Here is a 16,695-nt window from a genome sequence, read left to right on the forward strand (position 1 = left end):
ATTTACTCCCTGCCGCTTATATTTATTGTATATCTCCCTCTTTTTCCGAACCAAGTGTCCAATTTCCCTGGAAAACCACGGCTCTTTCAAATTATTATTCGTTCCTTTCCACCGAACAGGGACATAAAGACTCTGTACTCTCAAAATTTCACCTTTAAATATCCTCCATTTCTCTATTATATCCTTTTCATAAAACAACAATTTCCATTTCACTCCTTTTAAATCCTTTCTCATCTCCTCAAAATTAGCCTTTCTCCAATCCAAAATCTCAACCCTTGGTCCAGATTTGACCTTCTCCATAATGATATTGAAACTAATGGCATTATGATCACTAGACCCAAAGTGCTCCTCAACACATACCTCCGTCACCTGACCCATCTCATTTCCTAACAGGAGGTCCAACACTGCCCCTTCTCTGGTAGGCACCTCTACGTATTGCTGCAAAAAACTATCCTGCACACATTTTACAAACTCCAAACCATCCAGCCCTTTAACAGAATGTGATTCCCAGTCTATATACGGAAAATTGAAATCACCCACAATCACCACTCTGTGCTTACTACTAATATCTGCTATCTCCTTACATATTTGCTCTTCCAATTCTCGTTCCCTATTTGGCGGTCTATAATACACCCCTATAAGTGTTGCTAAACCTTTCTCATTTCTGAGTTCCACCCAAACAGCCTCCTTAATCGAGCCTTCTAGTCTGTCCTGCCAAAGCACTGCTGTGATATCCTCCCTGACAAGCAATGCAACACCCCCACCTCTTGCCCCTCCGATTCTATCACATCTGAAACAATGAAATCCTGGATGTGGGGGGAGATGGGAAACGAAGAAGGCTTGAGCACTTTTTGTAACTTTGTCGAAGCCTTTGTGGTGACTGTTTTGTGTACTTTGAATGCAAAAACAAAGAATTTCACTGGACCTAGCTGGGTACAAGTGACAATAAAGTATCATCATCATCATCATCATCACCATCATCATCACCACCACCACCATCATCATCACCACCATCATCATCACCATCATCACCACCACCATCATCACCACCACCATCATCACACCACCATCATCACACCACCATCATCACCGCCACCATCACCACCACCATCATCACCACCACCATCACCACCATCATCATCATCATCACCATCATCTCAAGGAAATAAAAGGCAGGAGGAGCTGAGTGGGGGAGGGAAGTCAGGGATGAAGGTGGAGGCAGTGGTTGGAGGGTTAATAGGAGTCACACCTTAAATAGCTTTGTCATGCTCTGCTTTAAAAACAACCACAGCCAGGTGGTCAGAGTAAATTAGAATGTTTGCAGGTTGGGGCTGAGGATGATCACCCTGCGGGCGGAACCTTAGAGCGGAGCTCGGGGTGGAGGCGCCGGCGGACACTTCCGGCCACGGACCGACGGAGCAACGGAGCAACGGCGGTGGACAGACGGGACTTCCGGCCGGCGCGCAGACGGTAAAAGCCCTGGAATTAAAATGTAATAAAGATGAAGGAGGAGGCGGACAGTGGGCGGCAGGCAGGCCCGGCTCACCCACCCACCAACCAACCAACCAACCAACCGACCGGGCCCACCGACCCACCCAGCCCCGGGCTGGCAGCGCTCCCCGCCCTCCCTCCCCATCGCCGCTCCCCGCCCTCGACCCACACGGAATACGGTTTGTTACACGGCCCGGGCGGGTTACGGGAGCCGGCCCATCCCCAGCCCCTCCACTCCCCTAAACCCCTCACCCCCCCTCTCCCCCTCCACACTCCCCCCCCCCCCTAAACCCACGGCCACGCTCCCCAACCCCCCATCTCCCCCCACCCCCCCTCTCCCCCCTCCACACTCCCCCCCCCTAAACCCACGGCCATGCTCCCCACCCCCCCCCCCCACTCCCCCCACCGCCCCTCTCCCCCTCCACCCTCCCCCACTCCCCTAAACCCCTCACCCCCCCCTCTCCCCCCTCCACACTCTCCCCTAAACCCACGGCCACGCTCCCCACCCCCCTTTCTCCCCCACCCCCCTTTCTCCCCCCACCCCCCTTTCTCCCCCCACCCCCCTTCTCCCCCACCCCCCTTCTCCCCCCACCCCCCCTTCTCCCCCCTCCCCCCTTCTCCCCCCTCCCCCCTTCTCCCCCCACCCCCCCTCCCCCCACCCCCCCACCCCCCCTCTCCACACTCCCCCCTCCCCTAAACTCCTCGCCCGCCTCTCCCCCCTCCACGCTCCCCATCCCCCTTCTCCCCCACCCCCCCTCTCCCCCTTCTCCCCCACCCCCCCCTCTCCCCCTCCACACTCCCCCCCCTAAACCCACGGCCACGCTCTCCACCCCCCCTCTCCCCCCACCCCCTCTCCTTCCTCCACACTCCCCCCTCCACACTCCCCCCCTAAACCCACGGCCACGCCCCCATTCCCCCTCTCCCCCACCCCCCATCTCCCTCCACACTCCCCCCTCCACACTCCCCCCCCCTAAACCCACGGCCACGCTCCCCATCCCCCCCCTCCCCCACCCCCCCATCTCCTCCCTCCACACTCCCCCTCCCCTAAACCCACGGCCATGCTCCCCACCCCCTCTCCTCCCATCCCCCTTCTCCCTCCACACTCCCCCCCATAACCCACGGCCATGCTCCCCACCTCCCCTCTCCCCCTCCACACTCTCCCCTAAACCCACCACTCCCTCTCCTTCACTCCCCCTCCACTCTCTTTCCTCTTCCTCTTCCCCTCGATTCCCATCTGCTCCACTCTTCCCCCCTCACTCCCCCACTTTCCCCCTAAACCCTCCACTCCTGCCTAAACCCATCCTCCCCATCCCCTCCTCTCTCCCCTTCACACTCTCTCCTAAACCCTTCACTCTCCCCATCCTATTCATTCTATCCACATCCCCTCCACCTCCCCATCTTCTTCACTCCCCCTAAACCCTCTTCCTCCCACCCCCACCCCCAAGCCCCTCTACTCTCCCATCCCCCTTTCCCCCTACCGACTGGGGGTGGACATTGCGGCCAGGCCTCCTCTCCTCGCCTCTAAACTCACTCCTCGTACCCCCCCTGCTCCCCATCCCCCTCCCCATCACTCTCCGCCTTCCCATCTCCTTCACTCCGCTTAAAACATCTGCCTCCCCCCGCCTTGCCCCACGTCCATGCTACTCTCTCCCCCCCCCCCCCCCATCCCCATCCCCTTTACTCTCTCACCCCTCCGCCTCCCCCATCTCTTTCCCCCCCCCCCCCATATCTCTCCCCCCCCCCCCTCCCATGACAAATGAAGCAATTGCATTTTTTCTCATTGGAAGTTTGGAACTCTTCCTCAAAGAGTGTTGGAAACAATTTTTTAATACTGAGTCAGGTTGATTGTTGATAAACAAGGAGGCAAAATGTGACTGGGGGATGGGACAAGGTTGTAGGCAGTGGTGTGAAATTGAGTTTGAAGTCAGATCTGCCACAATCCTATTGGATTGCGAAGTAGATTTGAGGGGCCATATGTCCTGGTCCTGCTATTCATTTGTGCAAAAACTGTTTCAGCATCAAGATTTGCAAGGTATAGGATTTCTGGAGTACCAAGTGAGATGTTTAATAGGTGAAAATAAATACCTGTAGTTTTGTTTACCTGCTCCTCGTGCTGCCCCTTTTACAGATTAGAAGCAGAGCACTGGAGAAAATTCACAGGGTTTAGAGGAAAGAGGTAAGGCCACAGTGGGATGCTTCTCTTTCAAGATCAAGATCTGACACATAGTTACTTATACCTCTCCTGCAGGATGCAATGAATGTTCAAAAGAACAGCATTCTCCTGTCTCCCAGGTGCCTCATTATTCACCCTTTCTCTTTTATTTAAAAGTAGAATCAGTAAAAGCAGAAACTCAGGAGGCAGAGCATCGTTTAAAAAGAGAAAGCCGAGAAGAACAAGAATCCATGAGCTTCCCCTCGGCAACTGATTAACAGTTGCTTTAACAATAGTAAGGATGGCATGTTGTGAAGCTATTTAAAATGCTGTTATTTTTGATCAGTAGTTAGAGAACAGAAACTTGCTGCACTTTTTAAATAAAGAAAACTTGTATCCTTATCATGCCTTTTAATGCCTTTCAAGTTCCTCTCTGGATAATCCAAACTGCTTTCCAGCCTGTGAAATAATTTAGAAGTGTCGTCATTGTTTAATTAAATTAGTTTAGAGATCAGCATGGAAACAGGCCCTTTGGCCCACTGAGTACACACTGACCAGCGATCACCCGCATACTTCCATCCTAGAGACAATTTACTGAAGCCAATTAACCCGTGTCTTTGGTATGTGACATGAAACCGGAGCACCTGAGAAAAGCCACGCTGTCACAGGGAGAACATACAAACTCTGTACAGACAGCGCCTTCAGTCAGGATTGAACCCGGGTCTCTGGCACTGTGAGGCAGCAACTCTACTGCTGCATCGCTTTGCTGAATGATCCCCCTGGACTGCAGAAACCTAGGAATGAACCAGGGACCGGAGGGAGAGAGGAAGGCAATGGCATAAGTTTTGGCTGCCGGAGGCAAAGAGCTTACACCCATACAATGAGATATGACTCCCATGGTCTTTATTTGAATACAGAGCGCCAGTAATGAGTTTCTGACCAGACAGATGAACGGTCTTGTTATAGTTAAAATCTGGGAGGCAACTCATTGTGCCCAAATGTTTTTATTTCTCCCCCATATAAAATTCTACCGTGTTGTTTCTCTGCCACTGTGTGAGTTCTTCAGGTGTGAGTTGGTATTGAATGCGTTGACACATCTACCGAGAGAGGCCTTCAGAGAGAAGCTCAGTCTATCCTCGCCTTCCATCCCTAGTCATGACATTCCCAGTAGGATCACTGAACATCATTATTTTCCCTTTCCTCAACTCATCGCCATCAGGACCTGGGGTTTAAATGCAGCACCTATTGTAACCCCGATGGAAAAAAATCAACAGAAAATTAATCCGATTAAAAGTATTACAACATGTTTAACTTAAATTGACCAGATATCCAAAAATAGATGTCTCTGTATGAGGTCAGCATGAGATACTCGTTGTGGATGAGTAAGGATTGAGTGAGACTCACTAATCCAAATTGCGTTGAGTTCATGATCATGATAGAACGTTAGCTTGGGTTCAATTTCATGTTACTCCAGTTGGGATCAAGCTTCTATTTGCCTAAGAGATGTTCCAAAAGTAGCTGTACATTTATTCACCCAAGCTATAGAACACATAAATGTGGGTATAATTGATGCTCCGATTCTTTATAAAGTTCTCGATTTAACAGAGCTTTATCAGTAAAAAAAATAATGGAAATCAACACTTGTCTTCTCATCTAACCATTTATATGCAGGGATGTCGAGGAAAGTTCTGTATGATGTCAGTGTTTTTTTGTGAAATTTTGAAATATGAAAAATGGCAGCAGAATAGTAGCTAAATTGTCTTTTCCAAAATTTTGATGCATTTGAATAGTGTTTCCCAACTTCTGTTCAAATAACATACACTTTGTTGCATTGCTCATCAACATCAATTTTCTTCCTGCTGAGAGTTAACTTCAAGAAAGACATTGCTTACTTTTGATTTATCTTCAAAGACTGAAGTCACTGTATTAGGATACTCTATCAATGTAATACCTTGTATTAGGATACTCTATCAATGTAATGTTGTGTTGATTTGATTCCAATGGAAAAGCTAGCTGGCTAATGTCTGAACATAAATTGGGATCATCCACATTAGTATGGATTATCCACACCACACAGGATATTAGTGGAACGTTTCAGCCTCTAGTTAGGTTTTTAATCTAAATTCAACAACTTCATCTATCAGTGCCTTTGATATTTTTTATACTAAGATTGGATTTGAACATGCATTTCAAATCTCTCTTAGCGATCCAATCGAAAGTGTTAAAATGCACATTTTGAAACCCTCTGATCCTTAATGTCATCACTTTGAAACATCCTTCAGTTATGTGTCTGTTATATTTCAGTTTAAAATTTAAGTAAAGGCATATACTTATCCACAGTCCATGAAACTTTCTATTGTATTTAGTTTTTAAAAATCCAGGCTCTGATTTCACATTCTTCCAGGTATTTGAAATGTTTGTTTTCTTTGAGTTAAAAAACATAACTTGTATTGTAGCATTTAGAATACATTTATTAATTTTGATACTCACAAATTACTTAATTTTCTATTTAGAGCAAAACGAGGATTACCTGCAAAGATGTCTGTATCAATTATAATAAAGTGGAGTGGGCAGGAATATCCTGTGACAAAGCTGACAGAAGAAGACACAGTTCTGGACTTGAAGGAGATGATTAAGACTCTAACTGGTGTGCTGCCTGAACGACAGAAGTTACTTGGTCTGAAAATCAAAGGTAGTGTCCATTCACACAAAACTGCATGTTCCGTTGCGTGAGCTTAGAATCGGCATGGAAATAGCCCTTCGACCCAACTTGCCAATGCCGACCAAGATGGCATATCTACATAAGTCCTACCTGCCCATATTTTGCCGTTATCCCACTAAAAAAATCCTATCCATGTACCTGTCCAAATGTCTTTTAAATGTTGCAATTGTACCTTCCTCAACTACCTCCTCTGGCAGCTTGTTCCATATATCCTCTGTTTGAAATGTTGCCCTTCAGGTTTCTATTAAATCTTCCCGTCTCAACTTAAACCTATGTCCTCTGATTCTTGGTTCTGCTACTCTGGGAAAAAGACTGTGCATCTACCCTATCTATATCCCCCTCATGATCATACTCACCTCTAAACACTCCTCATCCTCCTGCACTCCAAGGAATAAAGTTCTAGCCTGGCCACCCTCTCCCAATAGCCCAGGCCCGCAAGTCATGACAACATTCACGTAAATCTTCTCTGCACTCTTTCTAGCTTAACAACATTCTTCCTAGAGCGGAGTGAGCATTCATTCTTTGCTTTTTCCCAAGCTTGTACAAATACAAAGAATGAATGCTAATGCTGTGAATCTAGCTTTTAGCCAATTATTTGATTGGATTTGTGTATGATGTGATTTGCCAGAGTACATGCAAAACAAAGTTTTCACTGTATCTCGGTAGAGGCGATGATAAACCAATACCAATAATTCCAAGGTGAGTTGGGATTAAATTGTGATGTATCTCAAACTGAAAGAGATAGTTTGGAGTCTTCCTTCATTTTAAATTATATTAATGTTTACAATGAACTTTAAAGGGCACAGTTAACTGTGTTAATTAATCTATTTCTTCAATTCATATCTATAAGTTATTTTAATATTATGATTATTGGAAATAATTAGGATGACTTGGAAAAACCCTTTGACTGCACTACAAAACCAAAACCAGCATGGTTTTGTACGTGGGAGATCATGTCTCAAGAATCTGAGTTTTTTGAAGAGTAACTAAAAAGGTTGAGGAGGGCAAAGCCATAGATGGCGTCTATCTGGATTTCAGCCCCTGTCTATCCAAATGCATGTCTATCCCCTGTCTATGGCCCCTGTCTATCCAAATGCATATATAATCTTATCCCTCAGAATCCCCTGTCTACCCAAATGCATATATAATCTTATCCTTCAGAATACTCTGCTAACTTGCCTACTCCAGACATTAGGCTCACTGCTCTATAGTTCCCCAGCTTCTCCCTGAAATACCATTCTTAAATAGAGACAACATTATCCAGTCTTCTGGCTCATCACTCTATCTAATGATGATTTGTATCCTTGGATATATCTGATCGGGCTCGGGAGGTTTAGCCACCTTCATATAGTTTGCACCGTCACATTCAGCACCTCCTTGACAGTAATATTAACGGTACGCAAGACACTTCGACTAACTGATGCAAGTTCTCCAGTCTTTACATCTTTATCCACAGTGAACACAGAGGAGAAATACTCCTGTTTAATTTCCAATTAGGTCCAGCTTTGCCCTCTCTCATGTGTACTGAGATACAGTGGAAAAATATGTGTTTGCATACAATCCAATCATGACATAGTATACAGGAGTATAATCAAGCCATACACAAGTACAACAGGTTGTGCAAGGAGAAAATTACCCAAGTGCAGAATATAGTATTGCAGACGTTACAGCCACATTTGTATATTAGGAGGAAAGTTCAGGTAACTACTTGCAGAAGTAGTGCAGACAATGTTGAGATGCTTCATTATGTCAATTTTTTCATTTGTATTAAATCTCAATTGTTTTTCTTGTTTCCAGGTAAAGCTGCAGAAGATGACATTAAGCTGGGCGTGCTGAAATTAAAACCAAATACTAAGATTATGATGATGGGCAGCAGGGAGGAGTGTCTGGTAGGAATCAAATATTCAACGTGTGATTGATCACTAAAAATCCACTTAATTTCAATTGTTTGGATTCGGTCCGGCAGATTCTGGTATAGGAAAAGATATGGTAATAGTTTAGGAAGGGACTGCAGATGCTGGTTTACACTGAAGATGGACACAAAATGCTGGAGTAACTCGGTGGGACAGGCAGCATCTCTGGAGAGAAGGAATGGGTGACATTTTGGGTTGAGACTGAAAAGGGTCTCAACCTGAAACGTCATCCATTCCTCTCCAGAGATGCTGCCTGTCCCACTGAGTTCCTCAGCATTTGTGTCTATCTTCTAAGTTAATAGTTTGATTGAATGAGATTTAGTGAAATATATTCTTGATTTAGTGTAAAATGTTAGCCTGCCTTTTCTTGACTTGATCTGCACCATAGCTTGAGAAAAGGCTAAGATTCGTTCCCTGCCCTGTAAAACAGCATCAGAAAATGCTAGAAGCAATCGACAAATTATGCAGCATTTTTGGAAACAAAACTAAATTGGGAAAAGTGCTTGCGCATGCCATGCTAACATGATGTTTAGAGAAAAGAGAGTTCATGGACCAGTTAGTTGAATTGCTGCTGCAAACTCTGCCAAATTGGAGCTCTGTACTTTGGTCAGTACTTTTTTTTTTGTTCAGCGGGAAGGAATTCCTCATTGGTACCATACATAGGAATCATAATTGCTTGAAGGATAACTGCTGATTAGTGTTGCACTCAGTGATTTCCAGTCTTTAAAGCTGATGCCTATTAGGATCGGTGTGCAGTGCTGTGGGAATTTATCAGAATTTGGTTGTGAACATTCCTCTTGGAATGCACTGTGATGAGAAGCATAAGCGGAGAGACTGGAGGACAGGACAACTCATGAAAGGATGGAGGAGGAGGTAACCTCAACCACACCTCTTCAGGCTGTCAAGTGTTTTACTTGTCATATGTACTGACAACAGAACAGTGAAACTCTTACTTTGAGCTGCTTAACAGGCCTGTAAACACTCTACAGGCAGACAAACACATCACCAGTTCTGTTGGCTCTGCCATCAATAAATATAACCCCAAACCTGTCATAGCTCAGTCTGAAGAAGCGTCTCGACCCAGAACGTCACCCATTCCCTTTATTCAGAGATGCTGCCTGTCCTGCTGAGTTACTCCAACATTTTGTCTATCTTCGATGTAAACTAGCATCTGCAGTTCCCTGCTACATATTCCTCAGCAATTCCCATCTTGCCTTTTTAAAAAGCAGCCGTCAGCAAGAGCCCAGGTCAGTTTCATTGTTGAATATGTGGTGGAGAGGAGCAACTGTTAGTGTTCTGGATGACTGCCCCTAGTGGTATGTAAAAGGAAGGCAGGCACTAGTGGAGTGGTCTACTGGGAGTGGCTGTGTTGGGAGAAGGTGTGTGTAGAGGGTGGTGCTGACACTGGCTCGTGAGGCTAAGTGCATTGTTGGGAACAAGTGCTGAGGCTTTGGCTTGTGAGGCCATGTGCTTTGTTGAAGGACGATGCTGAGGTTTTGGTGAGGGAGTTGGGTAGAGCACGATGGCAAGATTAGGCAAGGTTTTTTTTTTTGCTGTGCAACTCTAGCATGGTAATGGTGCGGTTAGAGGTGGCAGTTAGAGCTTTGGCACGCTTCTACTGCAGCATATAGCAAGTCAGAAAGACATCCAGTGTTCTGAGGAGTGCACCTTGGGAAGTGCATCCAGCTGCAGTTCCTGACTGACCACGTGGGATAGCTGGAGCTACGGCTAGACGACCTCAGGATCAACCTGGAGAATGAAAATGTCATAGACAGGAGTTATAGTGTGGTGGTCACGTCTAGGAAAAGTAGATGGGTGACCACCAGGAAAGGGAATAGGCAGAGAGTGCAGGAAGCCCCTGTGACCATTCCCCTCAAAAGCAAGTTTATATACATAGATATTGTTGGAGGGATGACCATTTGGAGGTGAGTAGCAGTCAGTTCTGTGGTAACATGCATGGCTCTGAGACACAGTGGGGTCGGGTGAAGTCGGTCAGGGCTATAGTGATAGGAGACTCATTAGTTGCGGACAGTCGAGATGGTTCTGTGACAGCAAATGGGACTCCACAAAAGTGTGCTGCCTTGCTGGTTCCAGGGTCCAGGGTGGCTTGGAGCGGCTGCAGAACATTCTCAAGGGGGAGGGTGAGCAGAGGGAAGTCATTGTGTACATTGGCATAATTGACATGGCTAAGAAAAGTGATGAAGTTCTGCAGAGTGAATGGAGGAAGTGGGTCAAACGGTTTAAAAGGAGGACCTCCAGTGTGGCGATCTCTGGATTGCTCCTAGTTTCATGTGCCAGTGAAGGTAGGAATGGGAAGATGGGGCAGGGGAATGCGTGCCTGAGGAGTTGGTGCAGGTGTAGGTATTCCTATTTTTGGATCATTGGGATCTCTTCTGGAGCAGAAATGCCCTGTACAAGAGGGATGGGTTGCACATAAACTGGAGGAGAACCAATATTCTGCAGGTGGGAGGCTGGAAGCCGGTATGGACGTCAATGACAACGAGTTTGTTGGACAGGATAGGCAGGAGCATGGCAGGTAGTGTGGAAAGACGGATGTACATTTATTTCAGTGCTAGAGGCCTGACGGTTAGGGCTGATGAACTTGGGGTGTGATAGGTAGGTGTCACTGGGATGTTACAGCTATTATGCAAAACTGGCTATGGGCTGAACAGGACTGGCAACTTAATATTCCAGCTTACAGATGTGGCACATGTGACAGAGATGGGGATAAAAGAGGAGGGGGAGTTGCTGTGTGATTAAGGAGACATCACGGCTGTTGTCCGTGATGATATTGCTGATGGCTGTTTGGGTGGAGGTGAGATATAAAAGGGGGATGATCACCTTGTTGGGATTGTACTACAGGCCCCCAAATAGTATACGGGAATTAGAGGAACAAATATGCTGGATGGTTGCAGACTGCTGCAAGATGAGTGGGGTTGTCACCCTCGGGGATTATACATTTCCCTGTGTGGACTACGACTGCCAGGGGTTTAGATGGGGTGGAATTGGGCAAACTGATTGTAGTTTGTGGGGGGGGGGGTGACAAGGCCTGGCAAGTGTTGGGTGGATACAGGGTGAGGGATCTTGATTGCTTGATGGTTGGACAAAGGCCAGAGATGAAAAGACAAAAGGCTGAGACAAGAAGCGAAGAGGAGTGAAGTGTGAAGCGAGAGGAAGGGATATGGGTGGAAAGGGGGCCATGAAAGGGAAAAGAGGGGTGAGATTGTGGGAGAAATAGTTATGCTTCCAGGTGGGTAACAAGGAAGGGAGGGGAGAAAATTTGGAGAGGGTGTATTTGTTGGTTAATTAATTAAAACTGGAATTTTCAATGTTCCTAGCGTTGGGCTGTGAGCTTCCCAACCAGAGATTGATCCTCTAGTTTGTATGTGGCCTCTCTCTGCCAATGGAGGAGCCCCCAGATAGAAAGATCAGTATGGGAAGGGAAAAGGGAGTTAAGATTAGCATTCAGGAGATCCCGCAGGTCTTGGTGGACTGAGCACAAGAGTTGAATTTTCAAATTTTAGGTAACTACCGAACAAATGTGACCTTTCCCGCTCTTCCCTGTGCCCCACCTGAATGCACACCCATTTCTGTCATGATCCTGTTGCCCTTTCCATTTCTCCCAGTACCCTTCCACCTATGTCCCTTCCTCTGGCTTCACATTTCATGTCACTGCTCTCCTTGTATCACAGCCTTTTGCCTTTCCATCTCTGGCCTTTCACCAGCTATCTGAAAATCAAATCCCCCTGACTGATATACATCTCTCGTTTGCCAGGCCTTGTCCCACCCCCACCTCTCTTTCTCTTCCCTACTGTATCAGTCTGAAGAAGGATCATGATCCAAAACTTTTGCTATCCATGTTCATCAAAGATGGTACCTGTCCCGCTGAGTTACACCTGCACTTTGTTTTATTTTGCTAGACGAAGTAGTTGAGGCTAGAAAAATAGTGACATTTAAAAGACGGGTACATGGAGAGGAAAGGTATAGAAATGGTCGGCATGGACAAGTTGGGCTGGACAGCCTGTTTCTGTGCTCTATGACTCTATACCTCTATGACTCAATCGACCGTGCCTGCTTGACTATAATACCAAAATTGAAATTGTCACAATATAAACAGGCCAAAATAAAGTTGTAAATAAAAGCACAGCAAATTCCGTACAAATATTAACAGAGCACTATTGTTAATTCATTTAATGCCTAACCTCTGCATCCCTTGCCCTTGCTGAAGCTCTGATGCGTTTTTTTTAATGTCATGGCAGATGGAAGGCTACTGATATCCATTGTGGGACACTGCAGTTGGCCATGCGCTAAGACATTGAGTGTGATGAAGTTACTGAGTCACGGAAACATGACAATCATACACCCATTTACATTAATTTCACATTTCCATCCATATCAAACTCATTCCTCCTACTCTATTCCCCCCTCTTAAAATTTGAGTATGACTCGTATCAGATTAAAATGTGTGTGGATAAGATGGGTATAGGTCTGAATTGATGGAGACCTATCTATCAATATCTGCAGATATTTGTTGCGATATCAATGTAATAACCATGTTGCTGAACTTATTACATTGCACATGGATCCTAAGGCTTGACTCCTGACATTAATGTCAACAGTTTTTACCTTGCTGAGAAGGGATAGATGACGTTTCGGATTGAGACCTGAAACGTCACCCATCCCTTCTCTCCCGAGATGCTGCCTGTCCCGCTGAGTTACTCCAGCTGTTTGTGTCTATGCCCTGTTTAAACCAGCATCCGCAGTTCCTTCCGACACAGTTTTTACCTTGCAATGTTTTCTGAATATGTTTCTGGAGGAGTTTGCGGCTCACTGCAGGGTGTGACAACTCTCTTCCTCTCCAGCTCCTTCACACAGGCTTCCAGTGCAGCAACCAAGAATCCTAGATTGTGTTTTCTCCTGAGAGTCTTTTAGCAAGTCGTAATCGCCCTCAGTGAGTTTCATCACTGCTGCACTCACGATGCACCTCCCATTGAAGGTATACAGGCTGATTTTGAGTAGTGGTGGTCAATAAAAGCTGTGGTACAAATCACTCAAGAAATTGAGTTCTAATGGAGGTTTTCAGCTACTCAATAGCATAGTTTGTCGTGCAAATATGTGTAGAAAGGAACTGCAAATGCTGGGTTTATACCGAGGATAGACTCAAAGTGCTGGAGTAACTCAGCGGGTCAGGCAGCATCTCTGGAGAAAAAGGATGGGTGATGCTTCTGGTCAGAGCACTTCTTCAGACTCGGCAAGTGTGCTTATCTACCAAATTGATTATGTGACCCCTTTCCTTGATTTTGAAGGATATCCAATTTGGCTCCACTCATGTTCACCATTATGTTCTTGTAACCGATTTATCTGATCGTTATTTTCATGGTGCGAGTTTATCATTGATCTGAGAATAATTCCCACATAGCAGTTCGTATTTCCCCATTATAGACAGCGTTACAACTGCATCTTTATCCTTTCCGCTATCCTGCCTTCTAATGTTGCGATGATCTAGTTAACAGTTGTTGCTCTTTCTTTTTCCAGTCCATATGATACCAGCTTCTTTCTTTCTGGCCAGCCCACTGGCCGTTTAATCTTCCAACCAATTCAAGCTCTTTGCTTTTGTCCTTTTGTATGCTCTCCTTTCTGTGCATTTTAAACGTCATGTACCTCTGACTTTTCTCCGTTCCAATGATATGTCGTTGACGTAGGGGGAGTTAATGATTTAAAATTTGCAAGATATTTAAATATTTGCTGAAAGGTGAAATTCAATTAAGTATTTTTGCTATCGGTTAATTTCCGCTCGCACATCAATGTTAATGACGCAGAGTTTCCAATGTGTAATTTTTCAAAATGTTTTTTTCATTTGAAATAAAAATAGAAATGCTAGAAATATTTGAATCTGGCAGCATCTATGGAGAGGTTCAAGGTTATTGACTGAGGCCTTAAATTCTTATTGGACTTAGTGATATTCCCCCTGTCTGCAGTTTCTAGGACCTGGGATATCATATCATCATATCATATATATACAGCCGGAAACAGGCCTTTTCGGCCCTCCAAGTCCGTGCCGCCCAGTGATCCCCGCACATTAACACTATCCTACACACACTAGGGACAATTTTTACATTTACCCAGCCAATTAACCTACATACCTGTACGTCTTTGGAGTGTGGGAGGAAACCGAAGATCTCGGAGAAAACCCACGCAGGTCACGGGGAGAACGTACAAACTCCTTACAGTGCAGCACCCGTAGTCAGGATCGAACCTGAGTCTCCGGCGCTGCATTCGCTGTAAAGCAGCAACTCTACCGCTGCGCTACCGTGCCGCCCAAATGACCTGATAAATGCAGATGACCTGATAAATATTTTCTGCTTTTATTTCAGATTTCCAGCATTTACAATTTTTCATTCTGGCTTTTCATTAAATAAGATGGCAATAATTTAAAATGCAGTGGTTTAGTTTAATTTAGAGGTACTGCGTGGAAATAGGTCCTTCGGCCCATACCAACTAGTGATCCCCGTACACTAACGTTACTTTACACACAAGAGGGGCAATTTACAGTTTTACCAAGCCAATTAGTCTGCAAACCTGTACGTCTTTGGAGTGGGGGGGAAAATCGGAGCACCCGGAGAAAACCAACACAGGTCACGGGGAGAACGTACAAACTCCGTACAAACAGCACCCAGACAGAATCGAACCAGGGTCTCTGGTGCTGTAAGACAGCAACTCTACCACTGCGCCACCTTGATCTCTCCCCCCCCCCCCTCACCCCGGGTATATGTCGGTTCCACTAGTCAGTCTGATTAAAGGAAAGTGAAACAACCAAATCAATATATTGATTCCAAGGACAATTTCAATCTGCATTTTCGAAAAACGGTTGTTTGGCACAAGCTGTTGTTGAAATAGTTCATAACATATTTTAGAAAGGTATTTACAATTTCTTAAATGTTGCATAATAAGAATGATGGAAAAAATGAGATTAATACAACTGTTATGTCATAGTGATACAGTGTGTAAATAGGACCTTCGGCCCAACTTGCCCACACTGGCTAACATGCCTGCCTGCGCTTGGTCTATTCCCCTCCAAACCTGTCGTTTCCATGTACCTGTCTAGCCGTTTCTTAAACGTTGGGATAGTCCCAGCCTCAACTACCTCCTCTGGCAGCTTATTCCATACACCCACTACCCTTTGTGTGAAAAAGTTACTCCTCAGATTCCTATGAAATCTTTTCCCCTTCACCTAAAACCTATGTCCTCTGGTCAATGTGTTGCAACATAATCTGTTTTTTCTGACCTTGCGGTACCCTGTCACCCTGCTCTCCAACCATTATCCATAAACTTTTGCTTTCAGGCTGGAATAGATAATGGGGTGCCAAGGGGGGAAATACTGGCTGATTCTAATCCTTTAGCATGCAAGGATGTGAAGACCACATTACTCCAAATTTTGGCAAATATCATTAGCTATTTGTTGGCTTGGGTCACTTACACTGGCGAAGATTTATGCCAGTGAGTGGCATTATCTAGAAAACCTTGGGTCAAATTGGTGAATGTTGGCAGCTTGTTTTGTCATGAGAGTCGCTGCTGGGAAGCTATTGGGGATCTTGTTTTGTACTCACAAAGCCGGCAGACGCGGGTTGTTTGGTTGTAATCGCCGCCACCTATGATCTAAGCACAGACACGGGATGGTACAGATATTGGATTTTATTTTATCATCTGATTTCCTTGTTTTGAATGGATGAGTCTTACTACTTACTGCCTGCTGCCTTACCCAATAGCACCTCATCATTTAGGACTTTCCAGGTAGAGAACTGTTGATCTGAATATCGGGTTCTGATTAATTTTCACAGCGTGTTCTAACATTCTTGCACCGGAATTTCCTTTGACGAATGGATTCTTGTTTAATTAAGCATGCATTTTTTCCTCATTCTTTCGTTTCGTTCTCTGAAGTCATTGGGCACTTTGCCCAAATCTCAGTCCTCTAACATGTCCTCAGTCCTCTAACATGAGCCTGTTCCACGTGTGATAAGATGGTCGGAGATAGAAAATGTGAAGTATTTGGAGTAAAGCGCAAAAGTATTGTTAGAAGTATTCAGCAAGAAAAGCAGCATTTCTAGCAAACAAGAGAGCCCTTTCATCAACTTAAAATATTTATTCTATTTTTCTTCTTTCACGTTGTTATGTAACCTGGTTAGTACTTTGCGGCATTTTCTGTTTTGCAGGTAAAATTGAAGCATGCTGAAAATAATTATTCAGTAGGATTTACTGTTTGTTACTCTGGATAGAGTACTGAAAGTTTTACATAGATCTCAAGAACAATGTTATTCAGCTTTTGTTGGGGGGGGGGGGGGGGGGGGGAAAGGATTTTAGGGTCTTCTGTCACAGCACAGAGCAAACTGTCACTGGTGCAGGTGAGCATGACCTTTACA

At 45.3% G+C, this 16,695-nt stretch overlaps 1 protein-coding gene across 2 annotated transcripts in view; it reads left to right on the forward strand.

Moving 5' to 3' along the window:
- Positions 1–1,302: 1,302 nt before the first annotated feature.
- The window catches only part of ublcp1 (ubiquitin-like domain containing CTD phosphatase 1), a 32,895-nt gene continuing 17,502 nt past the window's right edge, over positions 1,303–16,695 (forward strand). The window contains exons 1-3 of one of the 2 annotated variants that reach the window (XM_078411236.1): positions 1,303–1,492; positions 6,157–6,335; positions 8,163–8,254. In XM_078411236.1, coding sequence (XP_078267362.1) covers positions 6,182–6,335; positions 8,163–8,254 — 246 coding nt within the window. In that variant the 5' untranslated portion in view covers positions 1,303–1,492; positions 6,157–6,181. The remainder of the gene's footprint in view (positions 1,493–6,156; positions 6,336–8,162; positions 8,255–16,695) is intronic. The other variant, XM_078411235.1, reaches the window with a different exon arrangement.

This window comes from Rhinoraja longicauda, chromosome 14 (assembly GCF_053455715.1).
Source record: "Rhinoraja longicauda isolate Sanriku21f chromosome 14, sRhiLon1.1, whole genome shotgun sequence".
NCBI classification, from domain to species: Eukaryota; Metazoa; Chordata; class Chondrichthyes; order Rajiformes; family Arhynchobatidae; genus Rhinoraja; species Rhinoraja longicauda.